General features: G+C 40.2%; 1 protein-coding gene across 4 annotated transcripts in view; it reads right to left on the bottom strand.

The window, feature by feature from the left end:
• Window positions 1-26,779, bottom strand: part of SYNE2 (spectrin repeat containing nuclear envelope protein 2) — a 296,623-nt gene that overhangs the window by 248,525 nt on the left and 21,319 nt on the right. For all 4 annotated transcript variants that reach the window (XM_037031145.1, XM_037031147.1, XM_037031146.1 and 1 more), the window contains exon 2: window positions 4,690-4,819. In XM_037031145.1, coding sequence (XP_036887040.1) covers window positions 4,690-4,771 — 82 coding nt within the window. In that variant the 5' untranslated portion in view covers window positions 4,772-4,819. The remainder of the gene's footprint in view (window positions 1-4,689; window positions 4,820-26,779) is intronic.

The following is a 26,779-nucleotide window of genomic DNA, read 5'->3' on the forward strand; positions in this document are numbered from 1 at the left end:
CAAAATATGCATTTACTATTTTCTTAGGATAAAAGAAAAAGAAGCACCTATTTTTTTTTCCAGGTAAGAAAGCCAATGGAAATATTTAAAGAAATTCTATAATTGACACTTTGGTAAAGCAAAGAACTTTTAAAGACAGCCCTTTGTTTATCATTTTAATAACCTGAACTTTCATATATCAAATTTGTTTAAAATATGGGCTATCCATAGTAGTACAAAATGCACTAAGTTCTATTTTTACAGTTATCTGCTTAAATTCACAAATGCCATTTTTTCTTTTCCAACAATCCAACCCTTTCCTGGCTTTTCTCCTCACTAAACTAAGAGAACACAAATATCTTCCTACAAAAAGGGTCCTCATAAATCCCTTCATAAAGACATTTTTTCACCCTAGCTGGTGTGGCGCAGTGGATTGAGTGCCAGCCTGTGAACCAAAGGGTTGCCAGTTTGATTCCCAGTCAGGGCACATGTCTGGGTTGCAGGCCAGGTCCCCAGTAGGGGGTGTGAAAGAGGCAACCACACACTGATATTTCCCTCTTTCCCTCCATTTCTAAAAATAAATAAAATCTTTTCATTAAAAAAAGACAGTTTTTCAAGATCACACAACAGATAAGCAAAAAAAAGATGAAATAACTTGTTTATTGTCCCACTCTATGAATTTCAGCAAAGCCCTCCCTGATTACTTAGGCCTGATTCCTTGTCAGTCCTGCGCACATGGGATATCTGTTTTCATAGCATATCAACAATGAATCACCACATTTCAATGCACACATCTTAATATTTTCTGGGACATATTATTCTAAGTCAGGGTGTGGCCATGATTGCCTCATCTTAGGTAAATTTTGGCTGAAATAGAGTAGGCATTATAAATTAAATAGGCCTCTACCTGGCTCTAAAAAAAGAAAAGACTCTAAATTGTGGGGGAAAAAAACACTTTCTTTTGAGCAGTGAACCTGAGCCTTCATATTATTTACAATCTCTTTTCTCATATTATCCCAAGGATTATTAAGCACATATGATTTTGTGAAATACAAGCCTGCTTACAGAGTGCACTAAATCAAATGTTTTTTCTCTTGCTGAATTCATATTGGTTAATAAAATTGTATAGGTTTCAGGTGCTCCATTCTATAACATATAATTTGTATATTGTGTTGTGTGTTCACCACCCCAAGTCAAGTCTCCTTCCATCACCACTTTCCCCCTTTTTACCCTTTCTACCTCCCCCACCCCTTTTTCCCTCTGATAATCACCATCCTATTGTCTGTGTCTATGAGGGGTTTGTTTTCGCATAATCCCTTCACCTTTTTTACCAACCCCTAACACTCCCTTCACTGCTGACAACTGTCAGTCTGTTCCCTAGATCTGAGTGTTTCTATTTTTGTTTGTTAGTTTATTTTATTCATTAGATTCTACATATAAGTGGAATCACACTGTCTTTCTCTGGCTGGCCTATTTCACTTAGCATAATACTCTCCAGGTCCACCATGCTGTCACAAAAGGTAAGATTTCCTTCTTTCTATGACCAAGTAGTATTCCATTGTGTAAATAAGACTACTGGCAACATCCCGCAGTTCAGTAGTTACTAAATGTACAAAATACTGCCTGTCAATTTTTGTCCAAATAGTTAGTAATCCTGCCGTGAAACCAAAGTTGCCTTCAGAAATACATACAAGTTCCTAAATTCCCTTCTTCCTTTCTTCCCTCCCTCCCTCCCTCTCCTCCTTCTCCTCCTCCTCCTGTACCCTTCTCTCTCTCAACAACTTGGCTGAAAGAATCAGTATACACCTGCTGGTAATATAAAACTCAACTCAGGAAATCTATTCATTTCACTGTTACCCTTCCTTCTGTAGTTGTGAGAACTTCTTGGTTGACACCCCACGGGGTACCTGGTTCATGTGAGTAGTCCTTGCCCAGGGTCAACCTCACCACACTACACCTCTCCCCAGCACAGAGATGCACCCAGCACCATGATCCTTGAAATACATCATGAAGGAAAATCCTTCATACCAGTAGTGAATGTCTATCACATTCCCATTGCAAACACCCCATACTCATCTCCTATTGCAAGGCAGGCTGTATAACTAACTCTGTATAACTCAAAACACAGTATAAGAAACCACTCATTTCTCAGTAATTTGCTAAATTATCTTGAGCTACTTGTGAACCTGAGATCATTAATGCTACTTGAACATGCCTATCTATACTCTGACTATAGAAGTTTAATATGGATTAACTGGGAGAGGGCTAAGATTTAAGTGAATTTTCCCGAGAAAGTGAAATTCCCTCTTTTATCTTTTTTAAAGATTTTATTTATTTTTGGAGATGGGAAGGGAGGGAGAAAGAAACATCAATGTGTGGTTGCCTCTCACGTGCCCCTACTGGGGACCTGGCCCACAACCTAGGCATGTACCCTGACTGGGAATCAAACCTGCAACCCTTTGGTTCGAAGTCCATGCTCAATCCACTGAGCTATGCCATCCAGGGGAAATTCCTTCTTTTAAATCCTCCTTTGAAATGAGTCAGGGGCGGGGGCGGTGGGGGGCAGGGTGGAGTGGCAGTGGAGAGGGGGTGGTGCAGTGTAAAGAAAACCACCCTCCAGGTCAAAACCCAGCTCTGCTGCTCACTAGCTGTGTGACTCTGGGAAAGTATTCCATCTTCCTGAGCAATGGCGTCCTTCTCTGTGCCTCGCAGATAAAAACACAATCACATTGTGCGCATCAAATGAGATAATGCACCTAAGAGAGCTGGAGCATGCACGTAAAAGTCTGGGAGCACACCCTGCAGTGGGGGCAAAAACATTAACTACAGCACTGCAAGTGTTAAAATAGGGACCATAGGAGAACAGAGGAGGCACTGCAAATCTCAGCCGAAGAGAAAGGCTCAGAAAGGCTGAGTGTGACTGGCATTGGGAGGGATAAGGGACAGAGGAAGGACAGCTGAGAAGGACTTCTCCCAGTGGGAAGAGAAGGTTGTGGGGCTACAGCGGGGATAACCTGAACAAAAGTAGACAGGCAGGGGGAGCATGGCCCCAAGGGAGCCATGGCGCTGGAGCAGCAGTTGTGGGGTGAGGTGCGAGATGAGGGCGGAGAGAAAGGCAAGCGCCAGAAGGAAGAGCCTGTGAGCCACGCCAAGGAGTCTAGACGTCACCCCACACGCGGTGGGCAGCCATTAAATAGAAATGTCAAAACAAACAAAAAGGGTAAAAACCAGACGTCTGGTTTATCATTTTTTCCTCTCAACCATGCAGTCTCCACTCTAGATGTGTACTACCTCTCAGCATATTACATGTTTCTTAGTCTATACAAATTACATGATAGTTATTTTTAAAAGTCTGGTAATACAGATACCGTTTACTGCAATAGCTATTGACCCCCAATTCAAAAATCTAATCACTCAAAACACGTTTTTAATTAAAAAGAAAATATTAGAAAGTCATTTTGAGCTCTTATCATAAATGTCACAAATAAATGTAATGCACAAAATGGCAACTATAGTTAATAATACTTTATTGCACATTTAAAAGTTCCTAAGAGAAAGTTCTCTTCACAAGAAAAAAAATTCTGTAAATACGTATAGTGATATGTATAGAACTAGACTTATCGTGGTGACCATTTCATAAAATACACAAATGCCAAATCACTATGTTGTACACCTAAAACTAATACGGTGCTGCATTGTCAACTATACCTCACTCAAAAATTAATAAGTAAATTAAATTAAAAAGAAAAATACTAAATGACTCCCAATTGATGACTTCTAAGTAACATTCTAAGAATGTTGCATAACACTGTTCACGACCTTAAAATTACTTTAAAATACACAGCGACATAAATGTTTGCAAAAACTTGCCACAGCCTTATTTCCTCTACTCTAGCCAACTACTCACCACCAAGATTTCTATCAGCAAAGGTGGAAAGCCTAGTAACTAATGCATTTTCAAAGTACAAAACAAATACAGTATTGCCAAATCTCACAAGAAGCATGACTGAAACACCACCATTCATTTATATTAGTACTCTTCCTTTCTATTAGTACAAAATAGGATGTACATTTAAAAGACGCAATGTGCAGGAGGGAAAGGGTATTAGGGAACTGGATGAAAAAGGTGAAGGGATTGAGAGGTGTAGGTTGGTAGTTACAAAACAGTCACAGGGATATAAAGTACAGCATAGGAAATACAGTCAATAATACTGTAATAACTATGCATGGTGCCAGCTGGGTACCAGAAATACCAGGGGGAATACATTATAAAGTATATGATTGTCTAACTGCTATGCTGTATACCTGAAATGAATACAATAGCATTAAGTGTAAACTGTAATTGAAAAAAAAAGTTTAAATAATGAATGGCTGAATAAATACATAATACATGCATACAAATATACATACATAAAGCTATGTGCAAAGACGTAAAACAAGTGTAAACAATGCCAAACAAAGTATAGTAACTATTTAATGCTTACTTCAAAGAAAATGCATACACTCAGGGTGAGAAACTGAGATACCAAATTCCTTCCAGGTACTCTTTACTTTCTAGAGAGCTGAGATAGCAATGAAACATCTAGGTAGTACACTGAAAGGTTCTCCAATTGGAAAAATACATAAGAGAGACAGAAAGCAATATGATTTGTGAATAGATGAGGGTAAGGTTTCCACAGCTGACACGGGTGGGGACCCCAATCTAATTACCTTGCAGGGAAATATGAAGATCATCGATGCCGGAGGAAACCTGTTCATCTTCGGCGGGAAGCACCGGACTGGATGCCATCATTCGACTCAGTGGAGATTATATCATGTCCATCTCAGTTAAAGAAGTGAACTAAAAGTAAAAGGGATAAATACTCATCAGTAACTCTGCAGTTTCTGCATTTCCAGTAAACATGCATAAGCAGTGAACAGAAACCAGAAACTGCCCTCCCAAAGAATCAGAGTCTTCCAGTGAATGTTTCCTTAGTCCAAGGGGAACAAAGTGACTACGCCTTCTTTTTTGAATCATAATCAAGATTTTGCCCTGTGACCTATTCATGCTCATTGGAGCTGCTGGCCGCCTCCCAAAGAGCCAGCATTGTGGATTCTGAACCGCTGGTGAAAAGGAAAGCTACACTGTTAGATTCCGTATATGGTCTGGGGGAAGTCAAGTTGACACAAACTTGCATCTTAGGCATTTGTGTGTATTTTATCACTAACCTTCATCCTGCAAAACAAATTTTTTTAAACTTTTTATTTAACTTAATTCCATTTCTTCTCCATAAATGTTGCCATTTACTGGAAATAGCAAAGGCTGACCCTGCACAGTTTACAAAGTGAAACTGAAAATATTATATCAAAAAGAATGTTTTGATGCGTTGTCTATTAAATTGAATTGTTTCCCTTCCACTTTGACTCTTTAAGAGTCCTTCCAGTAAGACTAATTCTTATTCTACAGCTCTTTAACAGTTCTGCCTCCGGGATGTGTATGCCACTATTAGTGTCCTGGGGCTAAGAACAAAACACTGACTTTTCTCATGATGACTTTCCTATCTAAATAAAGCTAACCACATACAAAAATATAGAATGTATTAGAAAATAGAGGGATGGAGGAACGTACAGATGTGGAGCTAAGAAAGTATAGCAAAATATTAATCTAGGTAGAATCTATGTGTTGGGGATAAGGACATTCACTGTAAAATTTTTTACTTTACTATATATTAGAACTCTTCGTAATAAAATGTTGGGACGTGCTAAAAATAGGCCAACAGCTAGATATAATCATATTAAATATCCAACAGACCGTTTTGAAAATACAAAGAATAAGAATCATTAAACAATGCTATATAGCCAGTCGTCAAAAATCTTTCAATCCTCTCTTTCCCAATCTGTTTAGTATCCAAGATCCTTTTATCATCTCTCCCATAGACCACTGTTGTGAAAGATTTTACCTTCCAGATAAGCTGTTTATTAATTAATAATTAACTGTTTTATCCTCTGAATTAAAATGAATCAAAGCCCGCCTGAGGTAACGGAGTTACTGTACTGAGTTAATAGGACTTTATACAAAATGAAAAGCTGTTTGTTAGCTCAAGGGAGCCTGCACAGCCTGAAGATTGGTAAAGGTACAAACATCCTCAGTTTCTAATGCACTGAGGACCTCCTCTCCCCCCTCCCTGACCCAAGGGCTCCTGAACCCGAAGTGAAGACAAGCACTTCTTCGTCACGCCAGGAGAACTGAGTTCCAGAGTGAACTGCCCATGGGGACCCTCTATTCCAGGCCAAGGCTCTTTAAACAAACAAAAAAGGATAATAACAGTAGCAAACACTTTTATAGCACTTACTATCTATAGGCGCTGTTCCAAGCAATTTGCACATGTAACCTCATTTAATCCTTATAACTCTATGAGTTACGTACTTCAACTATCCCCATATTTGAAAAGACAAGACTGAGACACACAAATGCCACACACAGTTGTCTAAGAACACACGGCTAAGAAGTGAGGGAGCTAACACCGGAGCCCAGACTGGCTTGGGACTTCAAGCTCTTAACAGATACAGGTAGGCACCTCCTAGAGCTAACTTCAACTCTGCAGGATTTCATTTATTATTTCATTTATTCTTTTCTCCTTCATTTATCCAACAAGTATTTATATGTGCTAGACCCAGCTTTCAAGGAATTTAATCTTCTGCAGATGATGAACAAAATATTGAGCACCATCCTCTCAGAAATGTATGCAGAGGTGCTATGGAGACAAGGGAGGAATGCCCGTCACCTGAAGCTGGAAACAGATGGGACCGTCCAGGGTGTACTTGTTAGAAATCAGTATTTCACCCCAGATAGTCCCATGAGCATTATTCAGATAATACCTTGAAGCCATTCACTGCCATTCAGTGTTCATCAAATACAAGGTGTCAAATGTATTTACATTAAAAATAAAAACAGAGCCATGGGGATGTAAGGTACCTTATAGCAAATGGAGTAGCCAAGGAACATATATGTGTGACCCATGGGCATGAACAATTTATGACATTTCCAACACAATTGTTTTTGGTGAGAAATCTCTACAGAGGACTTTACTTGCCAAAGAGGGCCTGTGAAAAACTGAAACAGTAGAGAAGAAAAGCTTTGAGAGATTTCTCAGGATCTAAATTGAGAAGCTACAGAGAATATGAAAACAGAAGGCAGAGAGAAATGAGGGCTTGCCCAAACCCGAAAGGTCTATCGACCCAAATCTCGGGGGCCATCCTATCACTCGTATTCGGAGCACGAGCTCTACTTTCTCAGGTTGAATCACAGTGCAAGAGAGCCCTGCCCACAGCTTCACTTTTCCTTTTCAAAGGGACACACAACTGTGGAACAAGTGTCATTTATTTCAGAATGGAAATGAAGGAGACTATTCTTCAAAGCGAATAATGGACCATCTTCAGGCACATAACCAAAGACTGGGTGAAGAATGAACATGGTGGCATTAAAGAGTCTAAGGTCAAGTGGAATCATGTGAATTAATGCATATGTTTACACACGGCGAAAGCTATTTCGAAATGACGGTGGTTTGCTTACACAACACATCTTAATATGTCTCTGGTATCTCTAAAACCTCAACACACTAGAGAATTTCCCCCTTTTGAAGAAATCTTGGCATTGACTTTGGAGTATTACGATTAGAATTTTTTCAACTCAAAATGAAATTTGAAAAGAGATTATTTCTAAAGAATTGAATTACAGGCAGTTCTCGTTTTCTTTGTTTTGCCTACCTGCATTTTTAAAATTTCGGATGAATGCACACTTCTGCTGTAATAAGAAAAATGTTTTTGCTTTTATTTAATAAAACAACAACCAAATGGGGAGCCAGGTACTATTTGGTTCAGGGTCAGCTGTCTGATCCATGTGCTGTGAAACCTTTATAAGAAGAAAAATACTCTCTTGATACAAATAAAATATTAGAAAAAATCTGAGTTTATCAAAAATTTCTCATAAAGACTCCTACGAGCCTCTCGGTAGCTCAGAGTCTCTTCCTGTCTCACTATTACGCAGTTCGCTAACAACCCCCCCCCCCCAAGTCTGACAGCACTGGGAAAATCACCACAGCAACAGGGGAAAAGGGACACGTATTTTACCTTCCACAGCTGAGCAGAAGGTGCTCCGTAGCTGGATGCAGGAAGTACGCTGAGGTTATTCTTTAACAGAGTGCTGGAAAGGGTATCTTTTCCCCTGGGGTGCCTCCCTCATTCTCTTTTTTTGTTTCTATTGTTGAACTGCACCGAGTTATTTACAGTCCACCTAGGAGATCCGAAGGATCTCCCTTCTGTCACGCAAGTTACAGAGTTATTCCTAGCAACCGACAATTATTAACACTGCTCTGTTTACAAGTTCACAGAAGGAAGTCGGTGCCACATTTACAGTAAGTTTCTTCATCTTTTTCCCATTAACTTTTCCTAACTCTGTTATTACTTACTTTTTCATCATCATTTAACCAGAAGCAATCAGTAAAAATTCCCAGACCAGATTATTTTTAAAGTCCTCAACTGTCTCCTTTCAGGCACTTTATTTTTCTAATAACCACCGCAAAATGCCAAAACAAGCAATCCTATCTATTCACTACACTTTTGGAAAACAAACATGTAGCATTGTCCAGATACAATACCGCTGTGCTTGCTATCTCACCAGCCAATACCAACAGTGCCGCCAAACCTCCCACTCCAACCATGATAAAAGCATTCTGAGTGAATGTAGCAACTTCCCTAACAGAACCTTCTGTTGGCCTTGACCAAGTCCCGATGTTCTGAACTGCAGTGTCCACTGCTATAGAATGGAAATGGTAATACTTATAAGGGTGGTAGCTAAAATTCAACAAAAAGCTCATTAAACTAAAACACTGCAGTAACAACTAACATTTATTGAGTGCTTACCGTGGGACAGTTACCACTGTGTATAAATGGTATTTATTATAGCCCGAAATAATTTATCAGGATTAGCCAATTGCTTTATCAGCAGTAAAAATGAAAAGCTAGCCATAAATTTAAAATGAAGTGTGAAAAAAAACTAAGGATGAAAACTTCCAGTGCTATAAAATCTGATATGTTAAATCAGCACAGATCTAGAAAGCGTGCCTCCTCAGGAAGTAATTTATTTTTAATTTCCATCAGCACATTTTAACCTAGAAATCCTTGCCTTGCATTCCACGCTCAGTTTTTCTATAGTTTGTCATTTCCCCGAGCAAAAACCCCTGGCCTTCGGTACCACCAAGTCACCAGTCTCCCAAAAGGCCTGGAGACAACTGACAAGGGCTTGGGTTTTTCTCCCGCATGTGCATCCCTTCATTGCTTTTGCTATCACCTCTCCCCGTGATCCATGACTTTGTTCCCAAGCTGCTACCAAAGATTCCAGGGTTTCCTACTAAGCCCATTTTCCCCATCCTTATCTTCGAAAGAAACCCTAAGAGGTTTGGGACATTGAAGCAAGAGATACTACAGAAGCTGAGAATGAAACATAGGTCTGAAAACGAATGGCACAGAGTGTTAAAGAGAAGTCTGATGGCAAGACTTTAGACAAGTCCTGGCCCTCAAGGACCTCACCTATTCCAAGAGCACTGACAACCAGACCTATTTCCAAGAACCCTACCTCTACCCACAGGTTGGATTTCAAAGGATCTTTTTTTGGAAAAAGCAAAAGACACCCTAGAAAAGACCTCCAGCTACTGCTCTTTGGGGTTCCTCAACAGAAAGGTCAGTTCCCCGCCAAATCAGTCTAATTCCAAATCTGAGAAATTCCAGGAACTGGCTTTTTCGTTCCTTGCTCTTAAATATGAGTGGATGGCCAAAGATTGTCAGACGTTTACAAAGAGTCTCCAGGAATAAAAGAAATCAAAACAAATACAAAAAGGGAACTTGAAGGAACTGGCAAATACAGGAAACAAAAGAAAAACCGATAACAATTGCATGTTTTTTAGAAATAACACCATTAGATGAACTTGATTTTAAAGTCATAAAAGGCTTCATGATGTTACACACAGAATCAACAGTTCCAGTTAACTCCTTCACATGACAATGCATAATGAGATACAAAGTTTTTTTATTCTGCATGCTAACACATTTTCACTAGCTCTTTCTTTACTCATTAGGTTATTAATAAGGTTAAAGCAAGAAGGCATATTCTGTTAGACAGAATTCATTCTAGAAAGCCCTCATGAAATCGACTTAGCCTTGTTTATAAGCATCCACGCCCACAAACATGCTCAAATGGAGAGCAAAATGCAAGAAAACTATGCTGGCAGGAACAACCCTCCTGAACAAGCAGCATGGGCTATTTCCTCGGAAGGACAAAAGTCAGTTTCATCCTCAGTGAGGCAAGTGACATAACACTGCACAGAAACTCAGTATAACTTCACAATTCCACAGGAATCTGAAAGTTACCAAGGCAATTTTCCCTTTCAGGATCATAAAATTACAGAATCAGTAGAAGTAAAACAGGTAGCCATACCTGTTTTGAACAGAGGGAAAATATAGTGTTTCTCAGACTATAAGATGTACCCCCCCAAATGTGGGAGGAACAATGGTTGTTAATGCTGCTGTTGAGTTCTGTGTACATTTACATTTGTCAAATATTATGTTATTTATGTTATTAAATATTCTACCACATTTTTGCTTCAATTTTTTCCCTATTTTCCTCCTCTAAAACCTAGGTGTGTCTTATGGTCCAAAAAACAAAACATGTTTCAAAATTATCACCACATTGATGTGTTGAGAACAAAAGACACAGCAAGGAATGATTCGGGGAGACTAGTGAAGAGGCTGTTACAGAGTCAAGGACGGAGGGCTGGATAATTACTAACTGAGAAAACAGGTGTGGTAGAAGAGTAAAGGTGAAATCTAGGTGCTGAGAACATGAGCATGTGTCTAAAATCCTTTCAACTCTGCTGTGCATTTGAGAAGTTCCATGATAAAGTGCTGGGAGGAAAGTTAGTACAGTAATCCGGATGATGACGGCGGGGACCAGGGCTGCAGGAGCGATCGGGGTCAGATCCTGAGTATCTCCCAGAGATGGTGCCCACGAGGTTTCCTGACTGATCAGATGGAGCAAACTGTACACTGAAAAATGGTGAAATTGGTAAATGTTGTCATGAGTGTTTTACTGCAATATTTAAAAATGACATAGAAAATCATTTTCAACCTATAATTTATAGCCAGCTAAAGTATTAATCAAGTGTTAGGGGTAGAAAAAAATAATTTCCTGAACTTCCAGCCAAGATGGAGGTGTAGGTGGAAACACTGTGCCTCCTCGCACAACCAAATTTAAAGACAACAAAGTTTTAGTAACAAAAGCGCAACCAAAACACAGAAAATTAAACTATACGGAAGTCCGACAACAATGAACCAATCAGCCAGACCAGTAAGACGGGCGGAGCCAGCGCCTGGAGGAGCGAGGTTGTGGAGGAAAACTCGGCCAGACCAACCCAGGCAGCACGGGCGGCAGTTGGCAGATCCCAGGCGTGGGGTTGCGACAGGCAGACCCAGTGAGGGCGAAAGACGGCAGGCTGACCGCGGTCACACATTCATGTGCAGATAAACTAGGCGAAGGAGTGACCAGTGAGACAGACTGTGCAGGCCCCAGCAGCAGGAAGCAGCAGAGAGGACCGCCATTGCTCCTCTTTGACCCCACCCCGACATACAGCGTCACAACCCAGCGACTGGGTCACCCTGCCCTGATGAACACCTAAGGCTCCACCTCTCATACGTAACAGGCATGACCTGACCAAAACATTATGGCTCAAGCAGAAAAAGAGCTCAAAGCCCCAGAGCCCATAATTCTAACTGACCAAGAGATAGCCAACCTATCAGATGCACAGTTGAAAAATACTGGTGATCAGGATGCTCACAGAACTGGTTGATTTTAGTCACAAATTAGAGGAACATGAAGGCTAAACTACTTAGAATGAAGGGAAATGCACAGGAAACCAATAGTGATGTAAAGGAAACTGGGGCTCAAATCAAGGGAGTGGACCAGAAAGAAGAAAAAGATGACCAAACAGAAAAGAATGAAGAAACAAGAATTCGAAAAAATGAAAAGACGCTTAGGAAACTTCCAGACATCTTTAAACGTTCCAACATCTAAATTATAGGGGTACCAGAAGGAGAAAAGGAACAGCCACGAGTGGAAAACTTATTTGAACAAATAATAAAGGAGAACTTCCCCAGTCTGGCAAAGGAAATAGACTTCCAGGAAGTCCAGGAAGCTCAGAGAGTCCCAAAGAAGTTGGGTCCAAGAAAAAACACCCCAAGGCACATCAGAATTACATTAGCCAAGATTCAAATGAAGAAGAGAATCCTAGAAGCAGCAAAAGATAAGGGGACAGTCACCTACAAAGGAGCTCCCATCAGACTGTCAGCTGATTTCTCAAAAGAGACCTTACAGTCAAGAAGGGGCTGGAAAGAAGTATTCCAAGTCATGAAATCCAAAGACCTACATCCAAGATTGCTCTATCCAGCAAAGCTTTCATTTAGAATGGAAGGGCAGATAAAGTGCTTCCCAGATAAGGTCAAATTCAAGGAGTTCATCACCACCAAGCCCTTATTATATGAAATGCTAAAGGGACTTATATAAGAAAAAGAAGATGAAAAATATGAACAGTGAAAGGACAGCAAACTCACAGGTATTAACAATCAAACCTAAAACAAAAGCAAACTAAGAGGACAGCTAGATCAGGAGTGGAACCATAGAAATGAAGATCATGTGGAGGGTTAGCAACAGGGGAGTGGGAGGAGGAGAAGGGAGGAGAAGGTACAGAGAGTAAGTAGCATAGACAGTAGGTAGAAAATAGATAGGGGGGAGGGCAAGAGTAGTATGGGAAATATAGAATCTAAACAACTTGAAACATGTGGACATGAACTAAAGGGGGGGAATTGTGCAGGAGGGGGTGTGCAGGGGGAGGGGAATGAAGGGGGGCGAAATAGGACAACTGTAATGGCATAGTCAATAAAATATATTTTTAAAAAAAATAATTTCCTGACATGAGATCTGTCCAGAAAGTATCCAGCCACATATTATGAAAAATAGACAATTGTACACAGGGCAATGACACCTCATTCCCCTTCAAAGTAGGCACCTTGGGACCTCACACAGTTCTCTCAGCATGTCTTCCACTGTTCAAAACACTGCAAAATCCTTCATGGGAAGTGCCATCAGCTGCCCCTTTGCTTTTTCCTGAATCTCAATGACAAAATCTCCTCCCTTTCAAACGTGATTTTAGTTTGGGGAAAAGCCAGAAGTTGCAGGGTGCCAAATCTGGGCTGTAGGGGGGCTGAGTTACTTGAGTGATTTGATGTTTCCCCAAAATATTTTGCATGGATGTGATACATGAGTGGGTATGTCATCATGATGAAGCAGCCAATCACCAGTTGCCCATAGCTCTGGCCGTTCTCATAATATTGCCTCCTTCAACTGACAAAGAACATTGAGGTAGTATTCATTATTAACTCTTTGGCCTGGAGGGGTGTCCTGATGATAGACAACCCCTCTCCAGACAAAAAAAAAAAAAAGTTTACCTGGTCCTGATCTTGCTGTGACTTTGAAGCATTTGTGCCACACTTTTATTTGCACAACAGTCACTGCACTGTCCCTGAAAACTTCTGAATCATCCGAATAGTGTCCATGTTCACAAAATCTGATGCAGATTCACTGCTCTGCTCACGCATTTATTTTACATGCAATAGCCACACGGTATGCATGCTTTCTCAATAGTGTCTTCCGCCTCCACTGACTAGTACAGTGAAGTTGTCCTTGTTCATGCATGAACATTCCAGCCCACTCTCCTTGGCTGCCAGGGTACACCGATGTCATGCAAGCCATTCTCACTGTATTAACAATAGCTGGACTTTTTCTGGACAGATCTTTATACAAGGCTTTTTTTTTAAGTTATGTTCTATGTATTCACTCTTAGAAAGCTACTGGAAGAGTTACTCCAACAAAATAAGGAAGTAAACCAAGGAAGAGGAAAGAAAGTATCCCAACAAAATACAATAACTAAACTAAAAATTAGAAAAACCACCTGGATATTGAACACAGGAGAAATAAAGGAGGGTTCCCAGGCTGATGGCAATGCCGCAGGACGGTGCAGGAAACAGTCAGGCTGTGGGAGAGTCATCCAGGGAGGGAGCTGGGAGCTGGAAGAAGCACAAAGACAGAATGCGAAGACAGGAAAGGGGTGAAGAGACAGATGAGGGCACAGGCAGACTGATGTCTGGGTGAAGTTCAGGAACTGCTACAGTGAGAGCGGGATTTAAGCTAGACAAAGAGTATTTGAATCAGTGATTTTGAAGATGGTACATCCCCTGGTAAGACAAAGTTCCACTCTGGGGTCTGAGAAACTTTTTAAAAATGTTTACCTCCATTGATTCCATACAGAATCTGTGGTTTGCACAACACATTGACTATTTTGGATGAAAATCTTGAGAAGTTTGGGTGGGAAAGAGTATTTAGGGAGCTCTCACCGAATGACCTCATTTTTATCAGGGAAATAATAAGTATCTCTTGGGAGCAGAGGGAGTCAGGGTACACGGGGCCCTTAAAAAACAAACGGTGCTTGGAAAGGGTAAGAGTCAAGAACCTGAGCCAATCAACCAGAGAGACACAAAGGGAGTTGGAGGGTGGTGACTACGATCAGCACTGGCTACAAAGGGACCCAAACAACATTTTGGGTGCAAGGTTTTCCCAGGTAGCCTCTGCATCTGGCTGATGCTCAGGTAGGATCACCAACTGTTGATGAGTTAATTAATTTCTGCCAACTGAAAAATGCCCTAAATTGCACATGAACACACGGAGCCACGGTCAAGAATGTTCGTGGCAGAACTGTTTGTAACAGAAAAAAGGGAAAATATTCCAATCCCATTGGTAAGAGAAAGAATGAACTGTGGGTGCTTGACTCATAACAGGGAAAACTATTCCACACCTAAAACGAAAGGACAGCCAATAACAGCAAGGTAATAATGTCAAAACTATGAAGCTGGAGAGGGGGGAGCAGTACAAAATGACTGACATACTGTGACATCATGCATGTACTTTATGTAGATTTTAAACACAAACATACATATGTGGTAAAAATAAAAAATAGCCCTGGCTGGTGTGGCTCAGTGGATTGAGCGCCAGGCTGAGAAGCAAAGGGTCTCTGGTTCAATTCCTAGGCAGGGCATACACCTGGGCTGCAGGCCATGTCCCCACTAGGGGGTGCGTGAGAGGCAACGGCACATTAATGTTTCTCTACCTCTCATTCTCACTCTCTTCCCTTCTCTCTAAAAATAAATAAATAAAATCTTTTTAAAAACTAAAAACAACCATAAAGGTGCTCAGGAATAAAACCCACCAATTTCAGAGAGGATGGGACTGGAACCCAATAGCGAATGTTTTCTTTCTACTAAGAATTTAACATCTAAGTAGACAGTACAAAAAGAATGTCTAAAATCCTCAATTTTAACACTTTAAAATCATAACAGAATTCTACTTAAACTAGAGAAGATGAAATGGTGGAAAGAGCCCTAAACTTAGAGTTGGAAGAACTGGCTTTGGTCTCGGCTCTGCCACAGACCAACCACACAGCCTTATAAAATTATCAGCTTCTCCAAGATCCTATTTCCTCATCTGTGAAATGAGGGTAACGATTTTGTCTGAGCCAACCCGTAGACTTTCAGGTTCACCCAAATTTCTCTTCTGCACATTGAAAAACACTGAATTACAAGAAATAATATTCAGGGAGAAATGCCTGAAAGACTGAGTCCACCCGCTCCTGGATGTTGTCTTTGGATCCTGTACAGCCACTGGGGAGCTGTGAACCTGAACTGCACTGATTATCCCTGCAGAAAACTGCTTTTATTACAATGCACATCGGTGTGATCCTGTAAGCCTTACCGAGCAAGTTGTTCTAGGAAACAGTCTCCAGTGTACTTCTTCCACGAGGGTTCAGGAGTACAGTCCACGAACCACAGTGTCCTTTTATGAGACCATGCTATGGAAAATTCTCTCAGCCTCAGTACCAAGAAAAACTGTGATCCTGAACATTTATTTTTTTGATCTAATAACCATGTTATTTTTATAAACAAAGTTTCCCTCACTCTCCTGTTTTTTATTTTTTTGGCTGGGATAGCCCAGCTCTAGCAACTACAAATGACTTGAGGGAAAACAAGTTGCTTTTCCTACTGCCTTTATCTATCTACCCTTATTTTTTCTCCACTGCAATGTCCCCATCTATTTTTCTTATCCTACTGAATTTTATATTTCTCTATAAACACTTCAAACATTCTCTGGAGTAAGGGAAGGTACAAATAAGTGAGTTAAATTAACTCCAACCTTCTGTATGGACAACATAACAGGTAGCATGCTGAAAATAATGAAATACAAATGCAAAAAGTTACTATTGGAAAATGAAAGTTGATACACTTTCAGTTAATGAGATTTATAAATATTGCTCAATGTCAAGTCACCTGAAGACATCTAGATTCCAGTTCTAAGCTCTAGAGAGAAACCTAATTTTTAGACAACATGCAGAAGCACACTTAAAACATGAAGAAGGACTTCTCGAGCTGTTCTGTCACTTTTGCCGGTTTCTGTGGGCCTGCCCCTCTCCTTGTACTAAGTGCATGCCACCTGTAGCCTCATTCCCATGGAGACCTTGAATCCATGGGGTCCTGCCTAGAAGTAATGGCTTAACAATGCCTCCGGTGGGATGTGGAACAGCGAGAGAGAGAGGGGGGGAGCAAGTACTGAAGGGCATAATAAATTGCCTTATCATTATTCATAAGAAAAATGTTTCCTAAGAATTCTTTGCACTCAAGAATACATGTTTTTAATGACACATACAACTCATAAGTATGTTCTGACTCTGCCTCTCCCCAACCTCCTCCCCAGCCCCTGCCCTTCACCCTCCTCTCTCTGTTGCTCAGTGGTCCAGGCTCTGCAGGGTGTTTCTCTCTGTCTGCCCCAGCCCCTCCCACTACAGCAGGGCAAATACAAATCGAGTATTCCATAAAATGCCAGCTCCCTACAATGAAAAGAAGCCACCTTTTAAAAAATATTTTATTTATTTATCTTTAGAGGGGAAGGGAAGGAGAAGAGAGAAATATCAATGTATGGTTGCCTCTCGTGAGTCCCCTGCTGGGAACTGGCCTGCAACCCAGGCATGTGCCCTGACTGGGAATTGAACCACGATCTTGTCGTTCTCAAGTCCGCGCTCAATCCACTGAGCTACACCAGCCAGGGCAAGAAGCCACCTTTAACACTGCATGCATCTTCAAAAAGCTGTTAAAATCACTGTGTCTTACATGAATTGCTTAAACTTTCCAAATAATGAATAGAAGTAAGTAATTAGGTCAGCCTGCCATTCAGTAAACTGGCTTTAGTAGCATTGACCTTCTTCCCCAAAGAAGTTATCTCTGGTCTCCACTCCGGGAATCACCCTAGCCCTGCACCCCAGCCAAGCTGGCTGGAGCCCTGACTCTCATCGCCCAGGTCCTGTTTGCTCCTTCCCAGCATTTCACACTGGAATATACTGTAAACATCCTGGCACCAATGTAGAGGCTGCGGCTCCTGAATGCCAACCTGAAATACCAGCTAACATGGAGAAACCCATTCCTTAGAAGCTCCACCAATAAGCCCACCTGTCCCTTTGGAGCAGAGGCCTTGGCCCTGGGTCTTCCTCAGATTCTAGACAGTGAGCGCTACGTCTGTTTGCAGTTGCATCCCTATGATCTAGCATCCTGCACGGCACAAAGTAAGCACATAAGAAATGTGGAAGAAGATCAAAAGTGAACAGATGAAAAAATTAGCAATGCTGTTGAGGCAGCTCCCTAGTTGTTTTTCTTTTTCTTTTTCTTTTTTAGAATTTAGTGCTAGAAAATAGTTCATTTCTTGGGAGAAACAGGTTGGGTTTTTGTTGTTGTTTTCCTTTCTGAAAATAAGAACCACACAATTAATTTTTGTTTTCACTTTGGCTATGAAAAAAACACAGAGTGAACTTTGAGGTCAAATTGTAGCAGTTAGGTAGGTCCTCGTGATGTTTGTTTTTCCCTGGCTTTTGTCTTGTTTTTGTTTTTAGTTTTTATTGACATATCATACCTAACCTTATCCGTATGTATTGTGGTCATCTTAAATCTGTTGTGAATAAAGTAGGAAATAAGCAAATTAAAGAACCTAAATGAATAAATAAGCAAACCAAAACTCAGAAAGTATACTTTACAAGGTCACTTTTATACACACATAAATAAAAATAATTTTGAAATTCAGGACTTCCCAAGTCACCATTTTTTTTCAAGGACAGTTACAATTTCCTTCTTAGATATCCCCACTTGAATTGTTCCCTTTTCTTCCATTTTTGACAAGAATTTTCTTTTCCTCACAAATGGCCAGACTTCTCGGCTACAGGACACTGAATTGTGTTCAAACTGTCTTCCTATATGTATTTAAGGTAAAAATACCTGTTTCTATTTGTAATGACTTTTTTTCTTGGGTTTTTTCAAGGTGTCTGAGGAACTTTGGTCCCAAACAATTCTGGGGGAGAAAAGGAGGGTTGAGGGAGTGGAGAAATTCTGTTAAATTTACAAAGCTGAACTACTGAGCTGTGGTCAAAATAGTTGCATGTACACCAGCAAAATTCTTAGGACAGAAATGACTGAAATGTCTGGGAAATATTTTGTAAAATCTCACTGCAATTATAAGTATTTTTGGCAAGTGTTTCAAGCAACATTAACCGTACAAGCAATTTTACATATTTCTGTTGGGTAGCATTTCGCCACTGATGAAGGATTAGTTGTTAAAATTCCAAACGCTAGTTTCTCCGAGATATTTAAAAGAAGTATTTCTATATTTGAAATGTCTGCCAACAAATACAACAGCCAAAATATGTTGGCTGTTAAGATGAGAAATTTGTTTCTGAAACTTACTATTTCTTTAGAATAATATTTGCCCATTTCAGTGGCAGCTGCAGAAATGCTTTCACACTCAAATTAATTTACTATTAAAAACAGGCAAAGGAAGAGTGATTCGCCTTCTCCTTTTGGCCTGCACAATAATAACCGACCCAAATTACACATGCCTTTATCAGCAGATGCACCAGCTGCTGCTTGGCCAGGTACCCGGTCTTTGTCTTGAACTGTGTTCACTTAGAGATGAAATTAGCAAAGGCACCCTTTTCCAGGTAAGGGTCCGTTTTGTCTTATAATGACCACGTGCCACAACAGTGCTCAGTCACATGTATATGATGGCTACGTTTCTCAATTTAGAAGCTTCCTGACCCAATTTCATGCTAATACTCAGTCTCAAGATAAATATAAAAACAGGAACCAAATTCGAGGAGAGTTGAGAGCCCTTGATGAGACCATATTAATTCATTCACTTAACAAACATTGGCTGAGTGCTTAATGCTTGCCAGGCGATATAGCAGGTGCTGGGGATACAGCAATGAATAACAAGGAAGGGTTTCCCAGAGAAAGAAAAAGGATGCTTCAGAAGCTTAAATAACAATAACTGATCACCTGGAAGAACCCGACAAAGCAAAAAGCTTGTCATAACAGGCATAAATATAAAAGGAGCAAATTTTAACTTCCTACTCTCAAGGTTTCCCTGTTAAAGCAGACAGAATCTAGCAAATGTAAACTGGCAGGTAAGAAGCCTGGCCAGGGCAAGTAAATCCTGTCAAACTATAAACCATGAGTAAGTGCAAAAATTAGTTTGTTGTTCCAATCTGCCACCACAACAGAGCCAAGGGTTAGGAAATGGGTCCAGGTATTTTTAGAGGGTGAAAAAAATCCTTTAAATCAAAACTGCTCCTTCTGTAAATATAAAAGGCTGAACTATAGTCCAAATTTATCTTCTACAAAATGGAATATACATTTTATCTACTTTTATAAGAATTTGTACTATAAGAGTAATATTTATTAAAGTAACTTTTTAATTATTTTACTGTTGTGCAATTACAGTTGTCTGCATTTTCCCCCCACCATTCCCCTCCACCCCAACCAATCCCACCTTATTAAAGTAATTTTTAATGTCATGGAAAATTTAAAAATTGAATAAAAGCTATCCAAAGCCCCATCATCCAAATACCATCATTCCTAACACTAGGTGAATTCTTAGAATATTTCTATCTCTAACATGAGTTTTTTATTTTGTTTGTTAGAGTTGTAATAATACCACAAATAATTTTATTCTGCTGAATACGAAACACCATGTTATTTTCATGTTATTAGTCTGCAAAAACAGCATTTTATTATCTGTATGTAGCTTGATGGTCATAAAAATTTCAATTGGTCTATCTTAAAATTGTAAAAATTAGCCCTGGCTGGCCTAGCTTAGTGGAGCGTGAGCTGCAAACCAAAGGGTCACCGGTTCTATTCCCAGTGTAGGGCACATGCCTGGGTTGCGGGCCAGGTCCCCAGTTGGGGCCACATGAGAGGCAACCACATGCTGATATTTCTCTCTCCCTTTCTCCCTCCCTTCCCCTTGCTAGAAATAACAAAATCTTTTAAAATTTTTGTAAAAATAAAAACAGAAGAAAAGGTGTCCTGTTATTGTTTGGCCTTCACTCATTTACCATCAGTAATTTACGCAAAGAAGGACTTCCGGCCAAGATGGACGCGTAGGTGGAAACACTGTGCCTCCTCCCACAACCAAGTTTAAAAACAACAAAGTTTTAGTAACAAAAACGCAACCAAACACAGAAAATTGAAATATACGGAAGTCCAACAACAACGAACCGTTCAGCTAGACCAATAAATCAGGCGAAGGAGCGAGCAGTGAGACGGAGCAAACAGTGAGATGGACCACAAAGGCCCCAGCGGTGGGAAGCAGCAGAGGGGACTGCCGTTGCCCCTCTTTCACCCACCCCCACATACAACGTCACAACCCAGCAATGCAGGTTGCCCTGCCCTGGTGAACACCTAGGCTCTGCCCCTCTTACGTAACAGGCGCGAACAGACCAAAACATGGTTCAAGAAGAACTCAAGCCCCAGAGCTGATAACTCTAAGCGACCAAGAGATAGCCAACCTATTAGATGCACAGTTCAAAACACTGGTGCATCAGGATGCTCACAGAATTGGTCGATTTTAGTCAAAAATTAAAGGAACAAATGAAGGCTAAACTGATTGAAATGAAGGGAAATGCACAGGAAACCAATTGTGATGGAAAGGAAACTGGGACTCAAATCAAGGGAGTAGACCAGAAGGAAGAAAGAAACAACCAAACAGAAAAGTATGAAGAAACAGGAATTCAAAAAAATGAGGAGAGGCTTAGGAACCTCCAGGACATCTTTAAACATTCCAACATCCAAATTATAGGGGTACCAGAAGGGGAAGAGGAAGAGCAACAAGTGGAAAACTTATTTGAACAAATAATAAAGGAGAACTTCCCCAGTCTGGCAAAGGAAACAGACTTCCAGGAAGTCAGGAAGCTCAGAGAGTCCCAAAGAAATTGTACCCAAGGAGGAACACACCAAGGCACATCAGAATTACATTAGCCAAGATTACAATGAAGAAGAGAGAAGAGAATCCTAGAAGTAGCAAGAGATAAGGAGACAGTCACCCACAAAGGAGCTCCCCATCAGACTGTCAGCTGATTTCTCAAAAGAGACCTTACAGGCAAGAAGGGGCTGGAATTTCATTCCAAGTCATGAAATCCAAAGACCTACAGCCAAGATTGCTCTATCCAGCAAAACTTTCATTTAGAATGAAAGGGCAGATAAAGTGCTTCCCAGATAAGATCAAATTCAAGGAGTTCATCACCACCAAGCCCTTATTATATGAAATGCTAAAGGGACTTATATAAGAAAAAGAAGATGAAAAATATTAACAGTGAAAGGACAGCAAACTCACAGTTATTAACAACCACACCTAAAACAAAAGCAAACCAAGAGGACAGCTAGATCAGGAGTGGAGCCACAGAAATGGAGATCACATGGAGGGTTAGCAACAGGGGAGTGGGAGGAGGAGAAGGGGGGAGAAGGTACAGAAAATAGCATAGACAGTAGGTAGAAAATAGATAGGGGGGAGGGCAAGAATAGTGGGGAAAATATAGAATCTAAAGAACTTGAGACACGTGGTTATAAACTAAGGGGGGGAGAATGGTGGGGGAGGGAGTGTGCGGGTGGAGGGGAATAAGGGGGGGAATAGAACAACTGTAATGGTATAATCAATAAAATATATTTAAAAAATAAAAAAAATAAAAGCAAGATCTGAAAAAATAAAAAAATAAATAAGTAGCCCTGGCTGGCGTAGCTCAGTGGATTGAGCGCGGGCCTGCGATCCAGACGATCGCGGTTCGATTCCCAGTCAGGGCACATGCCTGGGTTGCAGGCCGGTTCCTCGCAGGCTAACTACCAGCGGGGACGCACAAAAGGCAACCGTACATTGATGTTTCTCTCCCTCTCTCCTTCCCCTCTGAAGATAAATAAATAAATAAAATCTTTTAAAAAAATGTCTCTTTAAATTCACTTTATAAATAAATAAATAAATAAATAAATAAGTAGCATAGATGGTAGGTAGAAAATAGACAGGGGGAGGGCAAGAATAGTAGGGGAAATATAGAATCTAAAGAACTTGAGACAAGTGGACATAAACTAAAGGGGGGAATGGTGGGGGAGGGGGTGTGCAAGGGGGAGGGGAATGAAGGGGGGAATAGGACAACTGTAATGGCATAATCAATAAAGTATATATTTTTTAAAAAGCAATTTACGAGCATTAATATACAGCTTGTGTGCCTCAGGCACAATGCAGGGTAGTCAGCAAGATAAATGATCCTTAGAATAATGGTCTCCAAAACAAGGAGACATTCCCTCCCTTTATTTGATCCCTGGCCATCATTACCACTGCGCATCAGCCGTGTTCTGTGCAGATTAAATCAAATAATTGAGTTATACTATGAGAGTAATTTCTAGTAGGGCAGGAATGATCCATGGGCTGCAGGAACAAGAACCCAGACTCATCTGAGCTGGAACATAACCGAACTTGGCCTGAGAAGCCCTGCCCAGGGTGAGAGAAGCAAGGACCAGCACACGTCAGCTGTGCACTGGCTTCCACGCACTGGCAGTGCTCCCGCGCGGGCCTGGGTTACCCAGGAGGCACTAAGTCTAGTGTGGGAAGCTGAACGGTGGTGTGAGGAGGCCATGCCATGTCACAGAATTAACCCTGGACTACAGTTTCATAGACCTGAGTTCTAGTCTTGATCCTGGCCCAAGCATAGAGAATGCATTTGACATATCTGAACCCTAAATTTTCTCATCCATAACATCAGGATGAAGCGAGACATTCTCTAAGAGTCCTTCAAGCTAAATAAATCTGATTTTATGACGTCATAAAGAGCAGGGCTCAGAGTCCCCAAAAGTACCAAATCCAACCGTCTTACCACTTTCTATGCATTATTTCAGAGACCAGGAATGAAGAAAACAACAGCCCCTTGCCGCTCTAGGAGTTATATATCTTCCGGGTCAGCTACTGAGCTATTCTGAGTTGTGATCAATCTCCAGTCTGGCTGGCGGTGCCAAAAAGGACAGAGCAGAGGTCTGAGCCTCCGGGTCCTCCTGCAGGACAATCAGCTGTGTTCTGTTCTATGACCACAAGTAACACCTCCCCATGGACCCACAGAGAGTATCTGACCTAACCAAATCTGCCTTCTAAAGATCAAAGTATTACCTGATGAGACTATAGGTCACACTCTTTTTATACAACATTCTCTGACAATATGGAAACTACAGGATAAAATATCTTTATTATTCAAAACTTATTTCCATTTCTTTCTCAAAATGATCATTATTTTCATGCTGTTATGGTTTTCTTTATAAATTCTCTAATAATGAGAGAATAGTCCATATCATCTAAAAAACACAAAATTAAAAGACTACCTCAATAAGTACAAAATATTTTGTCAAACAATTTAGACACCTACTTACAAAATATAAAATGAACACATATCCAGTAGGTAAACAAACTTTGCTTGTAATAAATGACTTTTCATCTAATAATCATACAAGGTATTTCTTAATATATATTTTCAATTCCAGTTTCCACTGAACATTATTTGTTATTAGTTTCAGGTATACAGCATATATAGTTAGAAAATCATATACTTTACAAAGTATTCCCCTCGATATATCCAGTACCCACCTGGCCCCATACCACTCATGATGTATTTTTTTTTTATTGATTGATTTTAGAGAGAGGAAGAAAGATAGACAGAAACATCAATTTGTTGTTCCACTTATTTATTCACTGACTCATTTTTTAAATTTTTATTTATTGATTTTGAGAAAGAGAGAGAAACATCAATTTGTTGTACTACTTATTTATGCATTCACTGGCTGTTTCTTGTATGTGCCCTGAGCAGAGATCAAACCCACAACCGTAACAGATCAGGATGACACTCGAACCAACTGAGCTACCTGGCCAGGGCACACAGTATATTCTTAAAACCACCTCTGTTCTACCTAACTCTTGAAATCAAAGTCTGTAATTTTTCTTTAAAGGAAGAAAATTCATATGATAAACAAGTGGACAACACAGCATGCATTCTACCCTGCCTTACGAAAGTTACTCTTAGCAACAACAACAAAAATCCTTACTGATCTGGAGGTAATGAGGCCAACACCAGCAAAAACTACCAACAGCTCACAATTACCCAAGCAGGCACGGTGTGTTAGCCACAGTCCCCTCCCCTCAGCCGAGTACATTAATCAGAGGTGATGAGTTCGTGTGTGTCTTCTTCCGCAGCAGTATCCCACAAAGTAACTGGTACTGAACACAAGAAATGACCGTGTGAACAGCTTCATAGGTAACTGAAAGATATAAAGTTCCCTCTAAAAAACCAAACCAAGTTCTGACACATGTGAACTGATAACTCACAAAAGAGAAAATATAAATATTAAACACACACATGCAAAAATGTTTACCTTCCTAGTACACTAAGAAACTGATATACTATACACTATATATATGATAACCATTTTGGAAATCAACATGGTGATACGTAACTTGTATCATAAAGATGCACATGCAATTTGATTCAGTAATCTCTCTTGGGAATCTATCCTAAAAAGTACTTTGTGAGAAACACGAAGATACACACACATACACACACACACACACACACGTATATTTATGAATCCTCAACATTGGAATGCTTTGCAAAATTTCATCAGTGTATATTAGTGTAAAGAAGTTTTTAGTCAAAACAAAACCAATCATCATAAAGTCTATGAAAAGTATTAAATAAGAAAATACTAAGAGGCCCTGGCTGGGCTGCTCAGTTGATCAGAGCATCATCTGAATACACTAAGGTTGCAAGTTAAATCCTCAGTCAGAGCTCACACAAGAAGCAACCAATGAATGGGTAAATAAGTGAAACAACAAATTAAAAAATTGGGCCCTGGCTGGTGTAGCTCAGTGGATTGAGCGCGGGGCCTGTGAACCACACAATTGCAGTTCGATTCCCAGTCAGGGCACATGCCTGGGTTGCGGCCAGTTCCCAGCAGGGGACTCATGAGAGGCAACCATACATTGATATTTCTCTCCCCGCCCCCTCTAAAGATAAATAAATAAAATACTTTAAAAAATAAAAATAAAAAAATTAAAAAATTGGTGTGTCTATCTCTCTCTCCCCCCACCCATTTCCTCTCCCTCTAAAATAAAAAATTTTTTTTAAATTTTAAAACTAAGATTAACAATACAAATGTTTATGTTCAATAGGAAGGTAACTACATCAGTATGTGTATATATATATGGACAAAGACTAAAAGATAAAGTGCAAGAATAAAAATTGTGTTAGAGAGCAATTATCAACCTTTTTCATCTCATGGTGCACGTAAACTAATTACTAAAATTCTACAGCACACCCCCCAAAATTTTTTTTGATCTGACCCAAAAAAGGTACAATTTTGATTCATTCACAACAGACAGCTATTGTGTTGGCTGTTACCATCTTTTTACTTGCCAATCTAAGGGAAGAGAGGCAGGTACCCCTGACTAAATAGTCAGGTATGGCATGTTTTAAAAATCCTTGCGGCACACCAGTTGAAAATCACTGTTGCAAACTGAGTGATGCAATTTAAGGAATTTTCAGGCAAAATCTTCAAGCATCATTGCTACCTCACCTTCTAAACGAAACATATGTAACCCACACCATTTTTTAAAAAACTACTTATGTCAACCTTTGCCACATTCCTCCCACCAGTTCAAATAAAATACATAAAATTTGAAGACCGTTACCTAAAAAATAATAACCAGTTAAGAAAACACTCCCTTAAGAATGTGATTTGTGATTAATAAAAATACTAATAATAAACTGAAGTTTTTCAAAGCACCTGGGATGTCCATCACTGGTCAGCCCTACAAACCTAAGAATTCCCACAATAACCTTTCCTAGTTTGTTGAATTCTGCACTGCTTTTTCACACAAAATGAAGAACTTCATCTTGTGGCATTTGTAAAATATGCATTTGCTCTATCCATGGAGTACTAAAAGGAAAACACAGAAATATTTTTGCCTCTGTTGCTCATTTATCGGAAGACATTTCACTTTCCTCCTACACCTAAGACCTTGGAAGATGAACTTTGGATGCCCCTCATTGCTTAGTGCAGTTACATATTATCACTCTCCCTTTTCTCTCTGCATGCAATTAACTGTCTATGTCAAATTGGCTTCTTCACCTTCCCTTCTAGAAAACACCAGCCCCCTGGAGAGTCATTCTTGGAAGAAAGGAAAGCTAACACTACGGTAACTGTCAGAATTCAGGGGATGGAGACCCTCGGTGGGTCTGCTGGCGCATCCCCCAGGTTTGAGGGA

Source organism: Sturnira hondurensis, unplaced genomic scaffold (genome assembly GCF_014824575.4).
Source record: "Sturnira hondurensis isolate 20B ecotype Veracruz unplaced genomic scaffold, ASM1482457v3 Scaffold0021143, whole genome shotgun sequence".
In the NCBI taxonomy this organism is placed as follows: domain Eukaryota; kingdom Metazoa; phylum Chordata; class Mammalia; order Chiroptera; family Phyllostomidae; genus Sturnira; species Sturnira hondurensis.